The sequence below is a fragment of the Caloenas nicobarica genome, chromosome Z (assembly GCF_036013445.1).
Source record: "Caloenas nicobarica isolate bCalNic1 chromosome Z, bCalNic1.hap1, whole genome shotgun sequence".
NCBI lineage: Eukaryota > Metazoa > Chordata > Aves > Columbiformes > Columbidae > Caloenas > Caloenas nicobarica.
In genome coordinates, this window is record NC_088284.1 from 35,753,309 (window position 1) to 35,778,440 (window position 25,132).

General features: G+C 42.9%; 1 protein-coding gene across 7 annotated transcripts in view; it reads left to right on the top strand.

Moving 5' to 3' along the window:
- SEMA6A (semaphorin 6A) overlaps window positions 1–16,723 on the top strand; it is a 116,396-nt gene extending 99,673 nt beyond the window's left edge. For all 7 annotated transcript variants that reach the window (XM_065655725.1, XM_065655724.1, XM_065655729.1 and 4 more), the window contains one exon: window positions 12,772–16,723. In XM_065655725.1, the coding sequence (XP_065511797.1) occupies window positions 12,772–13,961 (1,190 nt within the window). In that variant the 3' untranslated portion in view covers window positions 13,962–16,723. The remainder of the gene's footprint in view (window positions 1–12,771) is intronic.
- The last annotated feature ends 8,409 nt before the right edge of the window (window positions 16,724–25,132 follow it).

Below are 25,132 nucleotides of genomic sequence, written 5' to 3' on the forward strand. Positions count from 1 at the left end.
CAGTTGATAGAGGAGTTGCTTAGGAAGCATTAAAAGGCATTTCTGGCACAGCGGTACAATACAGCAAACATTTGGAAATGTCTTAAGAGCACATTCATGACCAACTTCGTGTTGGCTGGGAAGAATATCTCTAATCCTCTGAAACCATGAGTCCCCGTGGATAGCCTCCAGACCAGTTCCAGCCTCCCATGTCTACCAAAGTGGTTAGCCCTGGAGATTAAACTGTAGTTCTCCCACCAGCAACCAAAGATTGCTGTCTTCTGTGGAATAAAATCTCAGATGAAGGTGCAGCTTGATAGCGTTGTCACAACTGCGCATAAACTAGACAGTTCTTTCATATGCCCAACAAGGATTTTTTAAATTGCAAAATAACACCAGCTGCATGCTGTCAGTAATATGCCATCTTGTTCATGCTCCATCCTGTCTTACACACAATTGTGGTAGAAAATAAAAGAACAGCTGTTGAAAAAAAAAAGAGGTGGGGGGAAGCAGGCACATTTTTAAGATCCTACAAAGGTACTGTTATTCACTATCATGTTCTTGTAGAAAGAAAAAGAGGGGTTTTTTTGGAGAGCCTGAGAGATCTGCGAGCACTAAACACAAACAGTACCAGCACAAACAGGGAATTTAAGCATGCACAGAAACACCTCCTGAACAGCAGCACACTGAAGCTTTCATTAAAATAATTTCAAAAGTCTTCTGAGAAGCACATATTTTCCAGGTGTTTCCTTATTCCTTAAACCAGAAACCTACTGAATTCCTGTTTGGAAGCAAGCAGGGTGAGTGAGACAGAAGCCATAACGCTGGGTAAACACTGAGTTTCACTTGTTTTTAAAGAAGCTAACAGAAGTGGCCTTGTCATGTGGTGCAGAAAAAGTCATTGGTAGTTTCTTTGAGCCTGTGGTCAGCACTGGAGAAATTTAATTCCTGCCACAAGCTGATAGCTCCCATCAAGCAGTTCAACAATTCTCCATGTGTATTTATTGCTGAATGAGTCCCAATCAGAGGCTCTCAAGGGAGGGCACAGAGCAGGGGTGCCCTCTGTCCCTTCTTCTGCCTCCTCTCCCCACTGAACCTTCTGCATTCACCACAAAGCCTGCCCAGAGGTTTGGGCAATCACGGCTCATAATAAAGAACATAAAGAGCACTGCTCTTTTTTTTGCAGATAGTGGCTGGCTTTATCTCAACAAAACACTAGTCTCTATTCAGTATCTTAAAGAGGTCTTACAGTGCTGCAGCACTTTATATGCTTTATATACTTTTTGTCTAAATACAACCAAGCTACAAGCAATGCCCTGAGGCACTCATCCAGTCAGACCAATTAATTTTCCATACCCAGGGGGATTTGTATATCTCGGTGTGCAGTTCTCACTCCTTGAACTAAATTACTAGTATCAAATCACTAGGTACTTTCATATACCCAGCATCACAACGTCAAAAGACAATACAATTTATTATATCTCTACTTGCTCATGGCAAGACAGCTTGATAACATCAGCTGTGCTTCGGCAAAAGGTTTGTTCTCACCTACAGTGTGTTTAGAAAGGAGGAAAGAGAATAAATATATGTTACTGAGAGAAAATAGATTGTGATCTAATTCGTTAGGGTCCCAATGCTAGGAAAAAAAATTAGGCTTTAAGCTCTCACATAGAAATTTGCATATCTGTAGATTAGTAAACATATGTTGAGAGCTAGTCTACAGACAGGAAAAAAGCCAGTCGTGTTCCTTTTTAGAGCACTTACCTTCATGTTGATAAACTAAATGTGCAAGCTGCCTGGTTTGCCCACAGCAGCAGAAAATACTGGCTTAAAGAAAGAGTGTGAGCAGGAATCAAACAAACACTGCAGTAAATCCAGAAAACAGAGGTGAGACCCAGTACTGGAACTGAGTGGAAGGCTGGGGGAATTGTATTGCAGAAACACTGCTGCCTGCGAGATGCGTGATAAAGCAAATATACGGGTATGCCTGCCTGGCTTGCTGCTGGACAGCCAAGAGGTTGCCTGGGTGGGCTTTGGATGCATGGTGGAGAAGACACTGGTTTGAGCACGCTGCTGTGGCTGGATTGCTGCTAGCCCCGGGGCAGGTTTCTTGGAGCTTGCTGAAGTATGTCCTCCGAGATGAAGCTGCAGGGTCACCTCATCCCGGGAAGCAGAGTGGCCAGAGTAATCACTGAGTATGTTAGAAAATGTACAGATAGGAAACATCAGTGAAGTTGTGGCATCAAAGTGTAAATGTACATGCAGTACCTGCAAGGTGAGATGATAAAAAAAATTAGGTCAAAAAAAAAGAGAGAACTGTAAACTTGACAGACAGAAAAATGCATGAAGGAAGCCACCACTGGAGACAGAAGATGAAGTAGGTGAGAGAGAGGTTATAGCAGCACCAGGACAAGAAGTCCATCAGGGAAATGCTGTCTTTTTCCTCAGAATATGTCTGGAGTAATGCTACTTGCTTTACTGGAGATACTGCAAATTCCAGTGAATGTAACTGAGAGGGAAAAAGGCTTCTGATATTTATATTGGAAAATTAGTGAGATACAGAAGAAGAACTAGCAGTAAAATTAGTCTTGCTGACTGTTATGGCCAGTATTTCAAACTCATTGCAATTCCTCAGTGACTTAATGTATTCAAAGGCAGATGAGGCTATAGGACTGCAATACAGAGGGGAATTATAAACCTAACATCAGATGTGTATAAGCCATTTTTTGCCTACAGCACCAGCCATGCAAATATTTCTAGAAGAAGCAGTTGTATCTTTTACTGATCACTGGCGGCATGTTTTAATTCTTAAGCCCAGGTCTTTTGACTACACCTGCAGTGTTCATGAGTGTAGCAGAAATGAAGAGTTAATCCACAGTGTTTGCTTTCTGCCATAAAATATACAGTGCTGGCATTTTAATAACAGAAGAGGTTTCATCCTCCCTCTGTGTAAGAGCAGACCTAACTTGGGGTCCAGCCATGTTCCTAACGTGCACCAGCAACCCAGGTGTGGACAGAGGGACTATCCCTAAGAAATACAGTGCGTGCATGTTGGCTTGGTCACATAGTTGTTCAGCAGTTAAAAAATAATTTCCAGGGACCTCATGGAGGAGGATATATAGGGTACAGCCTTATTATTTAAATGTCTTGGATGTTTAATAGATGGCTTCTTAGTTCAGCTGTATAATGTGGTCAGTCACACTAGTAGCTCAAAACTAGCATTTCCATTTTTGTGTCTTTAAAGATGATCAGAGCTGATGGAGAAACTATTTTGGCTTTTAGGTCATACACAGTGTTTGAAATTTAACCCAAATTCTTCTATGAGGCTGCTTTGAGCTTCAGCCTGCTAAGCAGAGCTGCTTATGTTGACAATCAGCAAACTTCACTTTTCCCTGTTGTGCGGAAAGGCCATAGTTCAAAACAGGCTGTAAAAAAGGAGAGGAAAAGCCACAGAATTTCTCAGTGACAGCTTCGCTTTCCTTGACACTGTTCATAAAAACTGCTTCCAGAAAGGCACTGGGCTGCCCAGAATACATAATGCCCACAGTGGGAAGAAAAAAAAAAATACAGCATTTTTTCTGCACATCAGAGGAGCTCCACGCAGTGAAATGGGAACTGTGAAGATGAGAGATTCACTTTGCAGGCTACAACAACTCCTCTGGAGCCCTGAAATCATGCATATTCAGCCAAACATATGTAAATCTGGTTTAACCCAGCTGTGAGACATCCCCTGAAGTAAACTAATAAAGAGCAGCTGGATATGTTTAAGCTCATACCAGGCATAGTAGAAAGGTCCCAGAATGTGTACTGAGCTTTTTTTACGTCATTAGAGGAAATGCAGCAGACTTTAAAGGAAAGTTGTGTTTTAAGATGCAAAGCAGCATAAAGTTTGCCTCTGCTGAGACAAGCTACAAAAGAATTAATTTTCCTTGACATTCGGGTTTCATACATCTTGTTTTAACTACTGTGAGTGCCTTTGTTTTACTTTGTTAAAGAACCTGCTACGTCTGCTTATTCCCCATCACACAGAGGCACCTAAAATTATCCTTGCTCACTGGGAAAGGGTGAGGGGTGAAGGAAAGTACTGAAATCAGAAAAGTTCGAAATGATCAGCCACTGCATACTGCTTGCCAGTGGGAGAAAGGTTGCCAAGCATTTTCTAGTGCAAGAGCTGGCCTTGAGCCTAGCCACTGGGACAAGTAAAATTGGGCTGGCTTCAGGACTGTAATGACTTTCATCATTATATTATAGATCCAGGAGGTTGTGTATCTCAAACCTTCTCCCATACCTGCAAACTTGGTTTATTTATGGAGGTACTGCTTAGACATTAAAATTAAAAAAGCTCTAAGAGCTTGCTATTCCAGTCTTTTTCAGGTCTGTCTCCCTTTCATTTCAGCGGGGATGGGAGTTGTCTGAGCGTGAATTTGCTGGTTCAGATCTTGTAATTTCCATCTATAATAATCCCTTTCAAAAAATAACTGTTTGTTTCTCATTTCTCAAAATTCACAAGCATGGCTATGGTGTGGGTTTTGTGTGGCCACTGTGGCATGCAGAAAAATTGGATTGCAGGCTCATAATTAAACTAAAACCAGCTAATTGAAATCCATTCTGCAAATGTTATTTTAAGACTCACAGTTTATCTCATATGGACATGGTGGAGTTGTTTTTCTCACCTTTCTTGGATCTCTCCTCTTTTAGTAAGTTAAAACCATCTTTTTTCTGTAGCGATGCAGGTCAACAATCATTCTTAAAAGGTGGAGAGAAGTGATATAATTTGGACCAGCTTAAAAGAGAAATAAAACCACCCCTAGAGATCAATAGATTAACCTATCCTGGAGGGACTGCTTCTGAAATAGATCTGATTAAGAGCCAAAAAACCCTGACAGAGGCCACTGTGGCTGATCTGATTGTTTAGGTCCTCTTCAAGGCTTTGTTACACTACCTCACGCATTTGATATATTGATTTTCTTTTCGTAGTTCTGAAATACAATTTCTCCATATACCTCAAATGATCCCCAGGCCTCTTGTAACTGAAGATTTCTTCTTTACCAAATTAATTCTTCTCTCCAAGCACATGCATCTGCTTTTTGTTTGCTGGATATCTCAGACTGCTAGCTTGGGCAACTGGCTTTGAGAGCCGTCGGGTGGAATCTGGGGAGAGATGGATTGCTCTTAGCACAGTCATGCAAAACTCACAGTTGCAGACCTTTACAAATCAACGATACAGCTTTACTGCAAGAAGAGGGAAGGGGGAAAATTGCCAGCAGAGCAGCTTTAGCTATGAATGTTTTAGCTGGTTTTTTTCTAGCTGGTGATACTGAGAGTCCAGAAAAAATGGATGCTTGGTAGAATTGCACTGAGTCAGCAGAACAAGTCTTTGCAGCCAGAAGGAAGATGAAAGAAAAGGCTTACTTACTGTTTTCAATGAAGTAGTTCCAATGAAGTGGCAAACATCAAATCATTGCGATTATAATGTGACTGTCTTATGTCAAACCTTGTCATTATTCCTTCAAGAAAAACATGAGATAAGGTCATGGTAGACTCTTGTCATTCCTGAATTTGCTATCACTTTAAATCTGTGTGTCCAGTCTAAATTAATCTATGGGGTTTTTTGTGTTTTATTTTATTTTTTAATTTATTCCTATTGCTGGTTAAAAAGAAGGAAGAAAGCTTGTTAATACCTGCAGGGATTTTCCAGGCTGAAATAGTCTTTTAGCAGCATGAGGCAGCCTGTAAACACAGTTCTAACATCTGGAGACACATGTTGAAAACCCGTTCAGTGATATTTAAAAAAGATACGGTGAAGCCCATAAAAACCTCCATTCATAATGAGTCTATACCAGCTTTTCTTGCAAGTCTAAACAGAGGGAGACACACATCAAACAGAGAATCTTGCACTGAAGAATGAAACTGCAAGGTTTTCCCTTTAAATAACAACAGTAAAGAAATCATTGCGCCTTTCTGGAACAATGACTTGTTCTGTGGAAAGGTTCAAGTGATTTCGTAGGTGTTGTAGATGGAAGTGGGTTTATTCCCGTTTAGCTAGAGAGGTGAAGTTTAAGACAGTAATGACACTCACTCCCTGACAGCTGTTAGTGTGTGGTCTAGACATAAATATTACCTTATTCCCTGATAGATATTCCCGCACTTTCCTGCCAAAACATCATTCTTCTATTCCCACCTCTGCGTTTCAGTTTCGTGAGCGCCACCGTGTTGGGTTATTGCTTTACCATCTGTTGCAGGCAACCTTGGACAGCTGGACAATGGCAGCTCCCTGCGGAGGTGACCACAGGGTGCACGTGGCAGGTGGTCCAGGATACACCTCTCGCAGCCATGCATCATTTCTGGGACAGGAGCGTCTTTGTGTCCACACTACAGATAACTGTAGTGTTTGAACTGAAAGGCGTTATTCTTGGTGACGGGTAACTAGGTTATTCACACACAGGAACCAGGTATTGCTCTCTGCACAGCTTTTGTTGTTCTCTGTGACTTCAGCTTGGTTGTGAGCACAAGCAGAATCCAGACTATTGTATCACTAAAACAGCCTCCAATTCAGCTATTCAAACTGGGAAGCAGTTTGTTGTTTAACGTTTTCATTCATCAAGCAGTTGTGAGGGTTATAAAAGCTGGAATTCCAGTTTGTGCTCACTGTGTGACTGTGGGGCTCTTCTTGATGTTCTGCTATCCTTGTCCCTAATCATAGATGAGAAAAAGAAATTTGAGCTTTATCATGGGATGTTTCTTTTTATACTTACATGTTAAAAGGACACAGCTCTTTTGCTGGGCCTCTGGAGTTGAGGTCTTCTCCTTTCTGCAGATGCCTGGTAATTGCTCTTCTCCTGAGACAGACACCTTACTTCAGATCTCTTTCCAGGTAGACCTTTGATCAGTACTTTTCACCTGCAGCTTTTTAGCAGGTTTTAGCTCATTTGCTTCTGAGAAAATAAGTCAAAGACTTTAGAGAAGTCAAAGGGTATCATACTTAATGTTTCCCCATTAAAAGTAAGCCATTTATCCTGTCAAGAAAGGAAGTTTGTCTGGTTTGATGTAATCTATTCTAGACAAATTTGCTTAGGTGGCTTTTTTTTGTGTTGGTTGGATGGTTGTTGTTTGGTTGGTTGGTTTGAATATATATAATTATTTTATCATCCTTTGGATGCTCATAAAATTGATTGTTTAGTCACTGGTTGTAGTGTCATTCCCATTCTAAAAATTGGACTGGCAGGTCTGTCGTTTTTTTAGGTCCTCTCTTTAGCTCATCTCAAAGGCAGATAATATGCTTGTCCTTTTCCAGAGGTCTTGATGCTCATACTTCCTCCAGCATTCTCCAAGATACTGCACAGTGTCTAGAAATTGCTTTGGCTAGTTCCTTAAGCAGTCAAGGAAAAGTTCCTTAGACTATTTGAAAACACCTACATTACCTAATATGTTTATGTCTTTTCTGGTCCACACTTATTCCCTGAATTTGTTACATTACTGATCACAGATCAGAGCAGGTATTTTTGCTGAAAAGTGAAGAAGGAAAAGGAGTAAATGCTTCAGTCCCTATGTCTTTGCTTATCTGTCCTCCTTTATTAAAGTTTATTGTACTGACACTCAGTATTCTTATTCTTTTATGCTCATGTATTCTTTAGAATAATGAACTCTATTTCTTTGTGATTATTTCATCCTAATTACATTTCTGCCCTCAGAAGTTCTTTCCTGTTAGAATTAGAAGGAGCAGGACATGCCCAGAATAGCTTCATCAGCATTTTCGTACAATAATATTTCTGCACTGTGCATATCTTGCTTTTAAACTTGTTTTTTAAGCAGATATAGAGGTACATACCTAACCCTTGAATACTTTTTTTAATTGGTGAAAAGAAGGCGGCTCATCTCCTTCATGCTTACGATGATTTAGTATGTGGTAGATCTGTATCACCCCTGGTCTTTTATTTTCTCCCTTATTTTCACCCAGAGAGATTCAACAAGTCTGCTTCTCACCTTTTCCAGAACTTTAGAAAAAGTATATATATTATTGACTTAAAATTTAATGGCTCCTTGCTTTTTCCCCAACTACCTTTAGTGAACAAGCTAGTTCAATATTCTGCTCATGTGATTTATCCAAGCACTAGCCAATTTCAGAACTGAAACACTTTGAAGGTTTGGAAAAATTTTTCTTAATGTCCTGTTAACCAAGCAGCCAGCCAGCACTGTGTACGTTACCTACAAGCTCTGCTGGAAGATCAAATGAATTATGTATAGCAGAATAATACAATACTATATCAGGTCTTCTCTCTCATTAGGTGAGTAAGAAGAGGTGATTTTGCGTGTTCCAGACTGTTACAGTGCAGGCCATACTGACTGAGAAGATGAATGGTGATGTTAAGGGATGCAGACAAAAGGACATGGCATGAAATTTCAGAAAGTTAGTGGAGGAGGAAGGATCAGGTTGTCTACAGGAATCGGAATGGCCACCAAATGCAGAGGATATCAGATGACTAGCCTGGCTTTTTTAGTAGCCAGAAATAATAGTATATCACATGTGGGAAGACCCTGAAGTCATAAGCCCAGTTGTGATTTGCAAGGGACAGAGCTCGACTTAACTGGAAGACTTCAAGGAGATAGACAAATGTCAGCATCTTTTTGGCATTAGCGACTTGTAAGGTCGCATCCTTGAAGGTGCAAATATTTTTGTCTGTGTCTTTCAAGCTTTTTCAGTTTTACTACTATTTTAACTGCCAGACCTCTCCCAAGTATAATGTTAATACAGGTAATTCTGTCAACAATATCCCTTTCCAAAGAATAGCTGGTTATTATCCACGGTGATACATCTTCGTATACTACAGAAAAGAGTGAAGAGATAGATGAGCAGTTCAGACCACATAAAATGGAATAAGCAATGTATTTTCACATTTGGAGGCAAGATATTGCAAAAAAAGAGAGTGCTAGACATAATGTTTTACAAGTAGAAGTATTTAATTTAAAATAATTGTTTTATTGTTAAAAATAGGATAAAAATAATATAGTGGTATGTATATCAATCATATTTTGTAGTCTGTTTCTGTAGCATTTTATGCAGCCAGACCAGTCAGTTTTCCAGTACATCATGTCTTAGAAGGATGTCAGATAATATAGAGCAGTAAGACTTTTCAATAGCAGGTATTTCCTCAAAGCTGGGAGTCTGAATACTTTGACTTTCAAAAATGTAGGTCCAACATCTCTCTGATAATTTCCTCCATTTATTTTAATTCTTTAAGTAATGAGTGCTAATTAATGATGCTGGACTGAGTCTTGGGGACTGTGTTGTTCTTTAAGAATTGTAGGATAGGTAAAAGTGCACACAATGCAGTTTGTGAAGTGGTATAAACACTGTCCTGTTTGCTTTCAAACTGGCTTGTTTTGGGGACATATTTGGGATCACACACTTGCTTATTCATCCCAGTCTTTGAAGGCAGTTACTACTGATGTGAGGGGCTTGACTGATTGTTGATTGACAACAACTGCAGTTATCAGCCTGCCCCCCCTGTGGTCATGACAAGTGGGATGCTGAACATTCCTCGTACATTTTTATTACTCAATTGTATCTATACTATAAACATTAATGCAGAGTCAAATCTTCCCCATCTTATTTAAGTTAAAGTTGTTGGAATTTCTTGCATAACTAAAGACACATGGATGTGATCCATGATAAAAAATAAGTTGTATCATTAACCTGACGTTGTGTCCAGAGAAGATCCGCCTGCCTAGAGCAAAGTCACTAATGTTAAATAACCTTTAACTCTCGTATAGAAAATATAAGAAACATCAGGAAGGTTTGAGCTCAAGAGGAAAAAGCTGGAATCAGGCTGTTTTAAGACCCTCGTAAATTTCTGCTGATAAAACACCTGCAATGTGAGTGACATCATTTCAGCTACCCCTTTCTTGAACACGTGTGGTCACTCAGTCTGAACTGCATGGTAATTTTGTAACATGAGTTGTAATGATTCAATATCCGTTGGTAATGTAAAACTGAAGATTTAATGTTGCTTTTGTATGGGGTGATGCAGGTTTGTGCTTAAGGCTGTCCTTCACAGAGGAGGACATAGCCTAAAGCAGAAGGCTGAGGGTGTAGAACAACCTTTTCTCTGTCCATAGGAAATGTCAGGCATGGACATGAACTTTAAACCATTCCATCACATCCTATCACCTGAGAGAGAGATCAGCGCTTCCCTCTCCACTCCCCGTCATGAGGAAGTTTTAGGTAGCGATGAGGTCTCTAAGCTGAACAGAGTATTTTCAGCCACTCCTCATCAGTCATGCCCGGTAGTCTTTTCACCATCTGTGTTGCCCTCCTTTGGACACATTCTGATATTTTATATGGTTCACCCTTTTGGACACCAGGATACACTGTTGGCTCGTATTGAGCTTATAATCAACCAAACCCGCCAGATCCCTTTCTGCAGGGCTGCACTCCATCCTCTTGACCTCCAGCCTATACATAAAAGGATATTAATTAAGGAAGGCATGACTTTCCCTTTGTGAACCTATGCTGGCTTTGACAGTAAGTGCTTACACCCTTACGTAGGCACTAAGCAGGGATTTTGAGTCTTTTTCATGCAAAAAACATTTTACTTAGATGCTCAAAGGGGCACATATCTGAGAATTTCATGCATGGAAGGTGTCCATGCAATTAGACTTTTTAAGTTGAAGCTTTTCTTAACTTCACACCCAGCAATGCATTTCTGGATAAGACTTAACACTTCCTGACCATTCTTCCTACCCATTTAAGACTCTATCTCTGATTCTCCAGTTAATGACCACAGACAGTTTTACAAGTGTAAATAAATTTCATCTCAAAATGCTGCAGAGTCAAGCATGTAAATACCAGCAGGTGAAGGTCAACAGAAGACCAACACCTTTGCAGTGAAATGTAGTTACTGCTGACTGTGCCGTAACCACTAGACTGTGCTTCTGGTCTGTATACAGCAATTTTGTATGTGGATTTAAATTACAGAGTTAGGTTCTACCACTGCTTGTTAAGTGCTGATGACAAAGAATAGAAAAATCTGCCTCTTACAAAGCTGCTGAGCTCTAAAAGAAGGTTCTCTTATAAACACTTAGTTTGAAGATTGTTCCTAATCATATATTGTTTTCTGATATATACTTCCCTTTTTACTATTAAGACATGTATATGAATGCAGGACCTTATTTTCTTAAGTGATCATCCACTCCTGCTATTTATTCTCCTCATGAAATCATAATCCTCTGTTTGTTGCAGCAGTTATTTCCGTGGCAGCTAGCTGTGATGTCACATCCAGGGGCTTATGACTTCAAGAGCTGTTTTGCTTTTAAACATAAGTTCCTATCTTGTAAGCAGATATCTCTTGTCCACCTAAATGCTTTGATTAAATGGGGACAGAAAAATATATGCTATAGAAGCAATACTATATCTAGCCAGAATACTTATCAAAGGTTTCTGTGAGATCATGGCAACTTTTCAGTGCTCTTTTAACATAATTTGCTGAGGAACATTTCGCGTTTGGTTCTAATTCTGGGCTGCTAATACCTTCTCTGCCAAATACATGAAAAGACACTATTCTACAAGGAGCTGATTTACAGCATGAAAGTTTTGTATCTTCACGAAGTCTCAGGAGAGCCTTGGAGCTACATTTTCTGTCTTGCTGTCTCTCCTGTAATAAGGGCAAGGATTTTATTTCCTTAGAGCATGTGGAGCTTTTAATGCCCTGGCACTTGGACCCTCTCTGGAGAAAGAGGTGGGAGAGATGTTCCTTCAGCTCCTTGTCAGGCTGTGGCTGCTCCTTGTTAAGTGCTAAGAACAAAACCAGAAATGAAAAAAGCAAACTAGAGGCTCTGTGCTTGTGTTTCATTAGTGGTGCTGGCTTGGTGCCCAACTATGTCAGAAAAAACTACTTTCTTCAGAAATTCAGGGTATTGATTAATGCTGTATTAGGGACTTCAGATGGAGGAGGCACACTCTGCCAAAGATACCTTCTCTGACAGCGGGTGCTTGGAGAGCCAGGTAGGATTTGACGATGATCCTAACCATAGCATAGGACCACAAGGTGAGGCCCTCAGGGTCAGGGCTTTCAGATGAGAAAGCATAGGCTTCAGCACAGAGGTCGACCTATTAATGTGTTAGGAACGAGAGCTTTTAAAATTAAAATAGCCAGGACAGTCGTCTAGCAGACGCAACAGATTTCAACACTGTGCTCTTATCTTTCATAGTTATTTAAGCATCCTCCTGAAGCTCAGGCATGTGACGCTGACTTTTAAAACACATGACAAAGATAACAGAATGATGAGCAGAGAAAGAAGCCTTAAACAATGTGGGATGCACTTCTCTGGTATTTGCAGAGCTTCTGTCTTCTCCTTTTAAAGGTTTTTGAATGTGAATGGTTTACTGTAGCAAAAATAAGATGGTATTAGCTGAGATCAGATGGAGGGAGGGGAGGAATGAGCAGTATATCAGAGGAGAAGAAATAATAGCTCTGACCTGCTGAAGTCAGTATGAGTTGCCCAGGGCCAGGACTTCAAATCAATTGCACTTGCCCTGCAAGTGAATTCTCTTTCCCCTCCTGAACTTCGTAGTCTTCAACTCCAGATCTGAAAGCTGTACAGAAAGCCCAAGGCTGCACATGCAAGATGTATCTGTCAGGTACAGTATGTTTCCAATTCTGGGCAAGTTGATCAAAAATCACCTTGCAAAACACAACAAAACCTCCTGGGACGTGCCTTTGAACAAAGTAGTTAATGATAAGTAGTTTTTCCCTGTCCTTAGTTTGTTTAACCACTGTATGCTGTTCATTGCAGGAGTGATTCGTGAGAGCTACCTGAAGGGTCATGATCAGCTGGTGCCGGTCACCCTGTTGGCCATCGCTGTTATTCTTGCTTTTGTCATGGGGGCCGTCTTTTCGGGAATCATAGTGTACTGCATCTGCGACCATCGCCGCAGAGATGTGGCTGTTGTACAGAGGAAGGAGAAGGAGCTGACCCACTCCCGCCGCGGCTCCATGAGCAGCGTTACCAAGCTCAGTGGCCTCTTTGGGGATGCTCAGTCCAAGGAGCCAAAGCCTGAAGCTATCCTCACGCCTCTGATGCACAATGGCAAGCTGACTACCCCAGGCAGCACTACCAAGATGCTAATCAAAGCTGACCAGCACCATCTGGACCTGGCTGCCCTGCCAACCCCTGAGTCCACCCCAACCCTGCAACAGAAGAGAAAGCCCAGCCGTGGCAGCAGGGAATGGGAGAGAAACCAGAACCTCATCAATGCCTGCACAAAAGAGATCCCCCCGATGGCCTCACCTGTGATCCCCACCGACCTGCCACTCAGGGCTTCTCCTAGCCACATACCCAGTGTTGTGGTCCTGCCCATAGCCCAGCAAGGCTACCAGCATGAGTACGTTGACCAGCCAAAAATGGGCGATGTGGCTCAGATGTCTGTGGAGGACCAGAATGCCACTCTTGAGTACAAAACTATCAAGGACCAACTCAGTAGCAAAAGTCCCAGCCACGGGGTTAACTTGGTGGAAAATCTCGACAGCATGCCACCAAAAGTACCCCAGCGGGAAGCTTCCCTTGGGCCCCCCAGCGCCTCGTTGTCACAGAGTGGCCTGAGCAAGCGGCTGGAGATGCACTCTTCTGCTTACAGTGTGGACTACAAGAGGAGCTACCCTACAAACTCACTCACGAGAAGTCACCAGACATCGACCCTCAAGAGAAACAACACCAACTCCTCTAACTCGTCCCACCTCTCCCGCAATCAGAGCTTTGGCCGGGGCGACAACCCGCCGCCAGCCCCACAGCGGGTGGACTCCATACAAGTCCACGCTGCTCAGGCACAGGCTGTGACTGTATCTCGGCAGCCGAGTCTCACCACCTACAACTCGCTGACGAGGTCAGGGTTGAAACGCACGCCCTCACTAAAGCCAGACGTACCTCCCAAACCTTCCTTTGCTCCGCACTCCACATCCATGAAGCCCAATGATGCATGTACATAATCAGAGTCGGGGGGGAGGATGGCAATTAAGCAGAGGTTGCCCTTGAAAGCCAGTGTTCTGCAGCTGTTATCGCTTGCTCCTCAGAGAGGATGGTTGTTGCAAGCTGAAGATGCGTTGGACATCTGCTCTCTGGGAAAAGTGGAATATTTTTTTAAGCCCGAGCCATATGACCCATGGTTGAAGGTTTGCAATTGCAGGACTCGCCCCCACAACCCGCCAGTTCTTTGCTCAAAAGACTAACCCTCCATCACAAATGTTGAGCCAAAAGCACACAGGTGAAAGATGACTGTGACATTTCACCCCCCTGCCTCCAACTGCACAGCGCATTCCTGAATTGGGAAAGAGTGCTCTGAACAGCAAAACAACTAATTACAAAAACAAGCAAATTTTAAAAAGAAAAGAAAAAAAAAGAAAAAATAATCCATTGATAAAGCTAACTCTGACTTCACAATGGCAGAAGTTTACTACATGCAGGTACTGTGAAATGATGCCCATCAACATTACAGCCATTTGGTTACAGCAGTTAAATGGGCAAACTATATCATAGGTTTCTGCTACCCTTCTCTTTTAATGAATAACACATGACTGTTAACACAAGTAACTCCTCTTATTTATTGTTCAACTTCTGTTTTTCCTAAGGAAATGACTTCTGCATATCATCCTGTGAGCAGCTCTTCAGAGAAGTACCTTGAAAGTGATACCTATTTAACGTGAAACCCATTAACTGGAGTAATTAAAACTCTTTTATTTTTCCAATAAATTCACTGACTTAGATAAGTTGGAGCTGGAATTCTGAACTTTGTGCCTGGACTGCCTGATTAGCTGAAAAACAGGGGATATCTATTTAAGTCTCTCAGCTAATTAGCTGGCTGGGCCTCTGACCTAAGACAGCAACAAACAAATACTGCAAGTTCATAACTTCTAAAGCAACTGCAAGAGAAACTCTAAAAAGCCGCACATTTGTGCACCATTGCTATCAACATGGCTTTGTCAGTAGCTAATACTTTCTGTGAAGGCACCAGCTTGTGATGTGCCATCTCATTTCACCTTGCATGTGAGACGGCAAACAAAATCCTCAAACAGTGTGAACTAGTTAATATGCCGGCTGTTACCATGCATAAATTATGGTCTTATCACACGGGTTTTTCGTGGGAATATATCTGTGAATAGCCTGTTTTCTTCCACATGTAAATTTGTGCCTTACACCCTCAGTTGTGTATACTTGTGAGCTGTAGTATGTAAAACCTTTTTTCCCCTTTGAGTAATGCAAATATTTATTGATCCTTCCTCCTCCAAGCCCCTTCAAGAACTGGAGTAAAGACATTGAAAGAAGAACGTTGTGGTTATTGTCATAACCCCGTGCTCCTCCAGAAATTAGGCTAGCACCATACCCTCCACTTCTATTTGACTTTCTAGCTGTGCCAAGTCCTCTCTCAAAACCACCCACGAGCGCCGATGCTCCCACAGCACCGTGCTGGGGGTTCTGCCTTTCCACACCTCCCACTCCCCCTGTGCTGCACATCAGCATGGGGATCCTTCTCATCGGGCAGCAGGGAAGTGACCAACACCCTTGTCCACGGGGCTGGTGTGTCCCCTAACTGGGGACGAGTGCCAGCAAGAGGGGCCGAGCCCTGCGGGGCACCTGGCCGCACACCCCGCTGCGCGCAGGGCACACGGAGCTAGGACAGGCAGGCGGGCTCCTGCTGCAGCCACAGCTGCTACAGAAGGATGCTGCATCTACTCCTTTGGGGAAAAATTTTTTTTTTTTTTTTCCTTTGTTCCTTTTGTGTGACTGTGCATGTAGCTAGCGTGGGAGTGTGCGTGCGCACAGGTGTGTGCGTGTGTGTGTGCGCGCGCAGGTGTGCAAGTTCCTTTCTGGTCTTTCAGTTTATGCAAAAACGTAGATGTGTTTTTAATCTGTTACAATAACTGTGTCAACATACTGTAGAAAAAAAGATGGGGATCGCTTCTAAGCTTTTTATATATATATATCTACTGAACAGTATGTTTGAGTAAGGTGGTTGTTTCTGTTTCAATTTGTTTTTTAAAATTTTATACTTCCATTTGTTTTTCAGGGGTTTGGTTTTGTTTCGGAATGATTGAAAAGACAGATTTTAAGTCCATTAGCTTATAGATGGTATATATAAAGTCTGGATGGTCTAGACCAAAGTGTGTAACAAGGGTGCTTGCATGTTCTTTCATTTCATCATGGCTTCTTTTATGAAACAGTTTTGTTCACCCTTCGTGAACTATGCAGACTGGAGTAGATAGATCTGTATCCAAAGCAATGTCGTTGTTTTAATAAAAAAACAAGCAGAAAATCCTTTGAAAACAGTAGGTAGCAAGGTCATTTTTTTTACAGGAACTAACATGCAACCTTTTTACCAGGCTCCAAACCCTGGGAGCACCAAATGCGTAGGTCCCCTTGACATTACCCCGCAAAGCATTCTCCCAAAACGTAGAGACAAATAATCACAGCAACAGCTGGTGCAGCGGTCTGCCTTCGCGATATACACGGCACCAGCTACCGGGTGGACCTTGAAACACGCATTTTGTACTCAGTGGGTCTTCTGTTTCCGTCCCTTCCCAGTCCCAGTTCCCGTCCACCCTCTGTTTTGGGGGGTTCATGAACCTACGTGTGCCTTTGCTTTCCACCCTTGCTATACACTGGTAGATGCAACAAATTCAGACTCTCATTTGTTGTAAAGTTGTAAAGTATTGTGACGTCACCAATTTCCCTTCATTTCCACATCCCCCTAACATCCGATTCACAACTTAATGTATGTTGTACAAAAAAAAAAAAAAAAAAAAAAAAAAGAAAGACAAAGAAAGAAAAAAGGAAGAAAGAAGGAGGAGAAGGGGGGAAATAAAAGCTCTCGGTTACATATGGTAATAAAACCAGACTGTTCTACCTTATTTCTTGTGTCTTGATTCTTTTATTTCTTTGATGATTTATCCTTTTCTTTAAAAAAATACAAACAAATTCAGTGCTGATCATTTAGATCAGGTTACGATGAGAAAGAAATTTGTTACCTTCTGTCTCTTACAGAAGATGAACTTGACTTCAGAGTTAGGTGATGGTAATTAAAAATTGAATCACACATTTGCTCTCTCTCTATTCATATTCTGCATTTTCTTTTTATGAGCTTGTTCATCATCAAATATTTATGGCAGACTTGATAGTTTAAAAGATCAAGGCTGGGATTTAAGCACGCATGGTCCACCAAAATAGATCATCATACAGACGTGACTTCATCTCCAGGCTTTACATATTAATAATGGAGGATCCTCTGTTTTCTTTTAGCAGGCATAAATCTATTGTGCCTCATAGGCCTGGTTTAGACGATGTTGCCTGAGATCAATTGTGCAAGAAAATGGTAGTAAAGAGATAAATAACAAAAAGTATATAATCTCTCTAATCTTGGGAGTCATTAAAACATACCTGCATTCTCTAGATCGATTTTGTGTAAATGGGGACCACTTCCAGCCATTACAGTACAGGTAAATGCTTGGTTTTTTTAGTTACTGGGCTTAGTGATTTTGGTTTGTGACAGGAGTTTTGTGTGACTGTAGAAATAAGATAACTGATCATACTTGAGCTTTCCTGCCCTGCCAGAACACCCTGTTCTGGACCTAGAGTCTTTCTGATATGTGCTGGTCGCCCAGCCCACACCACAGATGGCCCTAACACCGGTTCTACAGAAAGCGGTGAAGTTACTAGTTTTTCTCATGGGGCAGGACATGATAGATTTAAAAAGAGAAGTCACAAAGCCTTGGCACGCTCTCCTCAGTGAGAAGCAGCAGGACCCTCTGCAGCTCCATCTCCCCGTCTCTGCTCTGAAGGACACCAGGGCTCCAAAGGTGGTGGCCTTGACATCGCAGTGACATGCAAGACCAGAGCATTGCAAACATCGTTTTTCAGCGCCTTGCCCACAGAAGCATCTCTGGTTTTGACTCGGGTGCAGGCTTCCTTCGAGCCAGGCATGCTGGCATGCAGATGTGCAGTGTGGATGTGGACAGGATGCCTGCCACGGTGGGGACATGGTGAGCTGCCCCGATTGATGCTGAGGGACCCCCAGTCTGGGGACTGGGGCACTGTACGGTGCTCGACGCTCTGCAGAGTCGCAGCAAAGAGGAAAGCAAAAGCTCTCTGGGTGCTTAGAGACATGTATTGTTTTCAGGCCTGCAGCCAGTCCTTTGTGAAGTTACTTTGTCCAGCTTTGCTTGAAGTGCTTCATATAAGCAGCACCTAGGGAAGCTATTCAAAGATTAATATACCTTTATTTTAACATTAATATTAATACTGTTCTATAAACAATTGCAGGCTGCTGCCTGGAGGACAGGGCCAAAGAACCCCTTTAGCAGTGGCACTGGCTGCCTCCTTTGCAGAGCTCCTCCATCTGTTGCCAATTAAAGTCCTTTTGAAGCAGGGGCATGAAGGAGGGAGGGCAGGAAGGGGACTGCCCGTATGCGTGAGCCATATGGGTTCTGTAACTGCTCTGCTGGTGTTGCCACAAACTGCTGCCCAAGGGAAGGTGTGAAACTAGCCACTTAAAGCAATTTTCCTTTGCAACACCTCCCTGAATGTCCACCTCTGCTCTGGCACGCACAGAGTCTCTGGCAGAGACCTGTCTCGCCGTACTGCTGTGCAGAAGTGACCAGGAGAGGAACGAAAGGTAACAGGGTGCATCAGACCCCACTGCCCTGTGGGGCCTTGCCCAGCCAAGCACAGCACAGGCACCCACAGCAGCAACCCACCCAGGAAAGGTCCCTCCACAGGGCACTCACAGCTCAGCCTCCCCAGAAGGAGCAGTGCCCTCAGCCTCCGGTGACAGGGGACACCTCTGAGCTACCGCATGTCTACTTAAATCATGAGATCAGCCGCCTGCAGGGACCACTGGTGCCACACTCCAGAAGCTCCCCCGGGGCTGAGCAGGACAACGAAGATACCCAAGAGAAACCAAGGGTGCTTCGAGCACTTCAGTCAAGTTAGTGTCACATTATTCATCGTATTAATGGTACTCATGTTGACCTCATTTAGCATGTCATTGAGGATGCATGGAAGTTCCTTTCCAATCAGCGTTAATTTGCATACATGGTTTTACACAAAATGGAACCCAGCTGACTCAAAACAATAGGTCTCTATAAATAAATCGTGGTCCACTGCCCTGTTCCTTCTCTCTCCCTCCAATAAGCATACCTTTTCTAATGACACAAGAGTGTCCTTTCAAAGATAACTGCAAATCCTGCCCCATTGTAGCTTCTACAGCAGGGAATATTTTGCACCTGAAAGCTCCTCACATTGAAAAAACGTAGGCAACCAGGGAAAATATGGGCAGTTCAGTGCACTTCACTGCCAGCAGGATGGCAATACACAGGGCTGATTTCACATGAAAGGGGGTGCTAGGATAAAGTGCCAGAAGAGTAATGCACCAACACTAGGAACAACACAGTGGTCCAGCTGGCGGCCAGAGTAATTTCTGGGATGCAACTCCAGATCAGTCTTCTGCCACAGCCTTAGCAGGATTACTCTGTGCACTCTCCCAGGGCCGGACATGGATTTTTGCTCTCTAAAGCTTGGTTATAAAGCTCATTTAAAGCACTGTGGAGAACCTCAAGTGATAGTCTCATCTACCCCACTGCACTGAGACAGGATCAAGCAAACCTAACCCATTCTTGATGGCTGATTGTCTAACCTCTCCTTGTAAACATGTTTTACTCTGGGAAGAAGCAGAAGTTACCCAAGGGATCAACATGAAGCATTTCAAAGTGTTTAACGAAAATAATAAGCTAAGAAAGTGGGTTGGACTGGCTTAGTTAAAGCCATTTTTCTATTTATCCAATTAAAGTTAATTTCCCAGAAGTATGGCACCTGCTCCAACCAACAAGTGTTAGAGAAACACTTCTGTGTGTAATATTCATATGCTTCCTGCTGATGCGTGTGTCTGCTAATGAGTCTCTAAGTAGTCTTTTTATTACTTTCTTCCTCCTTTTTTTTTAAGAGTGGAGATACTTTTCAGAATAAGTACTAAGACCATCATCACATGCCTCATGCACGAGAACGATGATGTGTTAAGATTTCTTTGTATGAACAGAAACAGGTAAATAGTCATCTATCCCCTGACTTGGTAATTTAAACAGCGTAAGTCAGTAGGGAAAGGCTATAATTGGAGTCAGAGTAAGTGAGGTGAAAATTGCTAGGTGGCAGTACCATCTGCATCTTGTTTTAATTAGCCAAGTTTATTATCAGAATATAAAACTTTCTGCTATTCAAGTCCTTGGCTTATTTCAACCATCAGTCCAAAGCAATTGCCACATCTCTAGGTAAGAACAATTACTGATCAGCAAAGGAGAATTATCCTCCCCACTGATCTGGCTAACAGTTACCATGTCTGGGAGTAGGGACAAAATATGACTAACCAAGATCATTGTCACATCTGCTTAGTGTTTCATGACAAACTCTATTAAGGCTAACAGCACCACTGTTAATTCAATTAGATCAGTGTTTTCCTTTGCAGGCTATGATGCATTTGGAAGACCAGCAACTGTATGCAGAGCATGGCTGGCAGTCCGCTGCAAGGAATAATAGCATCATAAATAATATATTAAGAGTAAGACAAATCTTGCAGGCTGCAGTAAGAGCACATCAGCCATATAGCCAAACCCTGCAATATCACAAGTGGGGGAGGAAAAAAGTAGCTATGACAGGAAATTATAACAACTATAAATGACAGGGACAACAGGAGGGAACAAAACTCATTAGGTCAGCTCTTTAAGCAAAGTGCAGGGGAAGCACAGGCCAGCCCGCCGGCAGCGGGGGAGGCACTCTGTGCCCTCACATTCATCCTCCTTAAGATGAAATAGCAGACATCTAGTCCTGGATTTAAGCAAGATGATAAATAACAAAAGGGAACGGGCAAAGAGCTTGGTGGAAACCCAGCCCATTCCCTGGCCTGCAAGCACTGCCCTGGTCTTCAGCCCCACGGAAGACTTGACGCCGTCCTGCAGTCGGGACCAGGATGGCTACACCCTCCCGAGCAGCTGGACTGCTGGGTCAGGCTGCCCTCCCTGCGGCCAAACCGCCCCATTTTGGGGAAGTACCTTGGACAGGCAGGGGCTCAGCCCATGGGAGCGAAGGGCACAGGTAGCTCAGGGTGGACAGTCCTTTGTTCTGACCTGCTGGATGTGGGCTAGCGGGTGGCACACATCAGCATGTGGGCACAACAAGCAATAGCTAGCACCAGAGAGTAAGAGCCGTGCCTGCGGAAATCCTGTTCCAGCCTCTTCTGGGGTCAAAGGGGGGGAAAAAAATGCATCTCTGCCTCAGCCAACGTGCTAGTAAAAAGGTGCTGATAAGAGCTTCCCAGAACAATTTCTGCTTTTTTTATTTTCATACTGCCTTGCTGTGTAGGGAAAGGCACTGTGTCAGAAGACAAAAAAAAAAGAAAAAAAAAGAAAACAAGAAAATGTTATTTCTCTGACTTTTAGAAACGGTGACATAATCTTATCAATTCTCCACAAACACAATCTAAAGTACTCAGGCTGCTGATAAAGGTATTGCCTCTGATGGTGCAGCAAACTGCAGATTGAGCTTTTTTTAATGCTGCATAAATTGCCCATGAAGCAACCTTTTACAAGATATGGTGGTTCAAACAATTTTGCAAAGAGCAGGAGACAAAGAGTTCCTTTTACACCAAAATGGTTTCCTAGGAAACACTGCAAAATGTAACGTGATACCTCTTTGTAGAAGTTCAAGGACTTATGTGTGTGAGGGAGCATGTGTTTCTCTTGACCCTCTTTTTTTTTCTTTGTTTTCTTTTTTTTTCTTTTTTTTTTCTTTTTTTTTTTTTTTGGTGTGATATATGGTAGCACTGGCCAATTTTACCTTTTGATGGTATCACAAGAACAGAACAAGCCTGTACCACAGCAACCCACAATCTGAAGGTCACTACCCTCTTTGATAATCGTATGTCTTCTCTAAACAGAAAAGAAAAAAAATTATTGAAACCAAGTCTTTTCATCTGTAGCACTATCTTTTCAGAATAAGGAAAAAACAATGACTGAAAATTAGCAGAGCTGAATGTCAGGTTTCAAATAGTCCTCTTGCCTGTCCCAGTGTATATGTATGTAATATGTACGGAGCCTATACTACACAACAAAAACTGGTGGGAGTAAAGCAGAAACCAACACCCTGCAGTGCTAATCAGAGATGTGGACATGTGTGTCATAGGAAGATCAGACGCTTGTCCAGACCTTCATTTTAATTAAAGCCTAATAATCTGCTTACCTGAGAGAGGCACTTTGCCCTTCCCTAAGTGCAAGCACCGTGTCTCTAGAAACATGGTTTCTCACTGGACAGCTCAGGTGTTTACCCAGACAAGAGATAACTATATGTGAATTTACTTGACTGCATACCTCTTCATTAGTTGTACTGCTCTCACAGATTATAATAGTTGACAAAGCATTAGGTGTATTTCCTATGCATGTTAAAAGAAATATCGATGTATAAAATCATTTCTCCCAGCCCTGACTATTCTCAAGACCGTGATAGGTTGGGTTCCTCGGGTAGTCAACACATGGAACTGTGCAGTGCTGCTAACATGTTCTTCATCCTCCCAGCTGTGACCCGGGCACCTAGACCCACTCAGTTCTGCCCAGAATTACGTTCAGTCAAAAAAGCGTGCTGGTCCAACTGCAGAAGCAACATGACAGTGTATATAAGACAACAGAGCCAGATGGACAGGGCCCAAGCCTCAGCATACCTAGCGGTGAGGGAACGCCCAGTTTCTTTCAAGATATTTTACAAGAAGCTGCTTTGCAATAGACCATCACTGGATAAAAGATTTGAACAGGACTGGGGATAGGAACTGTATTTTAGGACTCCTTTTGCCCAGTTTGGAGAAAGGACGAGCCAATACTTCAGAAGTAATAGTATTTAGTTTAAGCAGAGCGTCATTCACAGATGACAGAGGCAGCACCGGCTGCCCCAGGCAGCCTCAGCCAGTGAACCTCCTCCAGTTAACTGGCCTGTGTCTTTGAGAAGCACACACCCAATATACTGATCTCTAGTGCTGCCCTCCCACCCCCATCACTAGATTTTACCACCTCGTTGCAGCAGATGGTCCTTCGTGCCTCAAGCAGAGCCTGGGACAGTGGCAAGCTGAAGCACGCATGGTATGCATCCACATCTGGTCCTGGGAAAACTCCCTGGGGCATTTCTGTGCAGCAGGTAAACTGACAAACGGGGGGAAAAAATCACGGAACAAAGTCCTGAAATGTTCACTCATCTTTATAAGCACAGAATAGCCCAAGCAGTGCATGGATTAAGGGCTGACAGTTACCGCCAGCGCAGAAATGTGGGCTTTGGGAAACTACTGAATTTAGCAGAGTGACCAGGGGTAAAGGAGGGGGCAGTGTTTGGATAAAGATGTGCACCCTGGAGGAGCTGGAGCACATTCCTGCTGGCTGACCCAGGGAAACACTTAACTTTAAGCATGATTTCATCCGGTGAGCTCCTGATTTCGCTGAAAAACTGCTTCTCTGGGCAGGGCCCCATGGTCCCTCCTGAAGAAAACATACCAAGCACATAAAAAATGGTGGTGAGCTTCTTCCAAACCAACCCAGAGCAGACAGCCATGCATCCTCCATAAGGACAACTGCCTTTCAGGCCAGGAAACCTCAAGGAGTTACCTGACTGTTTTTCTCATCCTCTGCTGTGCTGGCTCTGCTGTACTAACAGGACTAAAATGCAATTAAACGGGATTTCATCTTTAAGATCAGCAGGTAATCAAACCTACAGAGAAGTGTTATATAAACACTTTCTAAGTAGAAATGCATCCCACTTCCCCTGTTTATCTCGGTGCCCAGTTACTGAAGGTTTAAATAATTCATGTCCACATGAACAGCTCTCCTTTGGTGTAACTTGTACGTTTAAATATCTCCTAACTGCAGTACAACCGCATTTAGAGATTAAAAACCCTATACAGACAAACACACTTACTGATGTGAATAACTTAAGTATTAGTCAGTGCAGCTAAACCTGAGTTTCAGGCAAAGGCTTTCTGAGATGGAGAAGAATTGTGAGTTACTCAAGCCTGCAATGCTGGGGCTTTGGTTCTCTCCCAGTGTAACCTGCTCACCACATCGTTTATTCACCAGAAGCCAGTCTCACCCCTAATCACAGACGATACAAGATCTTCTCTGATACTCCAGTACAGAACATGAAATGCATTAAGCTGACTGGCAGAAAACTAAATAGTCTCCAGGGTATTTACTTTTAAATGAACATGCCATTTTGTATGACACATGCAACTCAGTTGGTTTTTTTTGTTCATCTTCTTTTTTCAATAAAAGTATGAAAAACAAGTCTACCTGAAGATCGAACTATTAACTGCTATTACTACAATGCTGGGAACGACTTTCTTCATAGAGTTGGCCTAAAAGCAATAAAAAACAGTACATCATGTTTGGATCCTGTGACTACATCCTATAAGAGAAAGGATAAACTCCCCCTTGATCTAGCTAAAGATGTCAGTGGCCTTTCCCCATTGCTTTAAAAATGGAAATGAAAAGCTGTCCCACTAGCACTGATCACGCAGGCAGTGCTCTAGTATGATGTCTTTCCTGAATTCTGTGCATTCCCAGTACTGCGGTCATGACCAACAGGATTTGCCGTGTCTGCAGGACCTTTATCCCATGGGACGGGGAAAGCCTGAGAGTCACTGCTGCTCCCGTGTCAGGGACGGCAAGACCCGGGTGCTGAGTGCTGCAAGGAGCGGGGTGGCTAGGGGGCAAGGATCAGTCACCGGCAAGGATGCTCGCAGTCCTCTGTGGTGGTTGCACAAAGGTGGCTCTTGCTCCTTTCCAACATGGAGGTCTGTGGGCTTCCTCAGGTGCTTTCCACCTGCTTTGGACAATGCAGGGAAGCTTCATGTATTTCAAAAGGGTTTTGAGTCAGGCCGTTCCTTTTAAAACCTTTCTTTTCTCTCTCCTGTTCTTCTTATGTTGCTGCCTGCCCAACTGGGACTACTTTAATGCAGGTGAATAGGCTGGATGGCCCATTTTATGAGCAAGCGAAGTGAGGACGGAATCCGTTTTGTTCCAGGCTACCCGCAAACCAGCAGTAAGAACAAGGGGCAGTCACAAGGTCCGAGGTCACTGTCATCCACCTT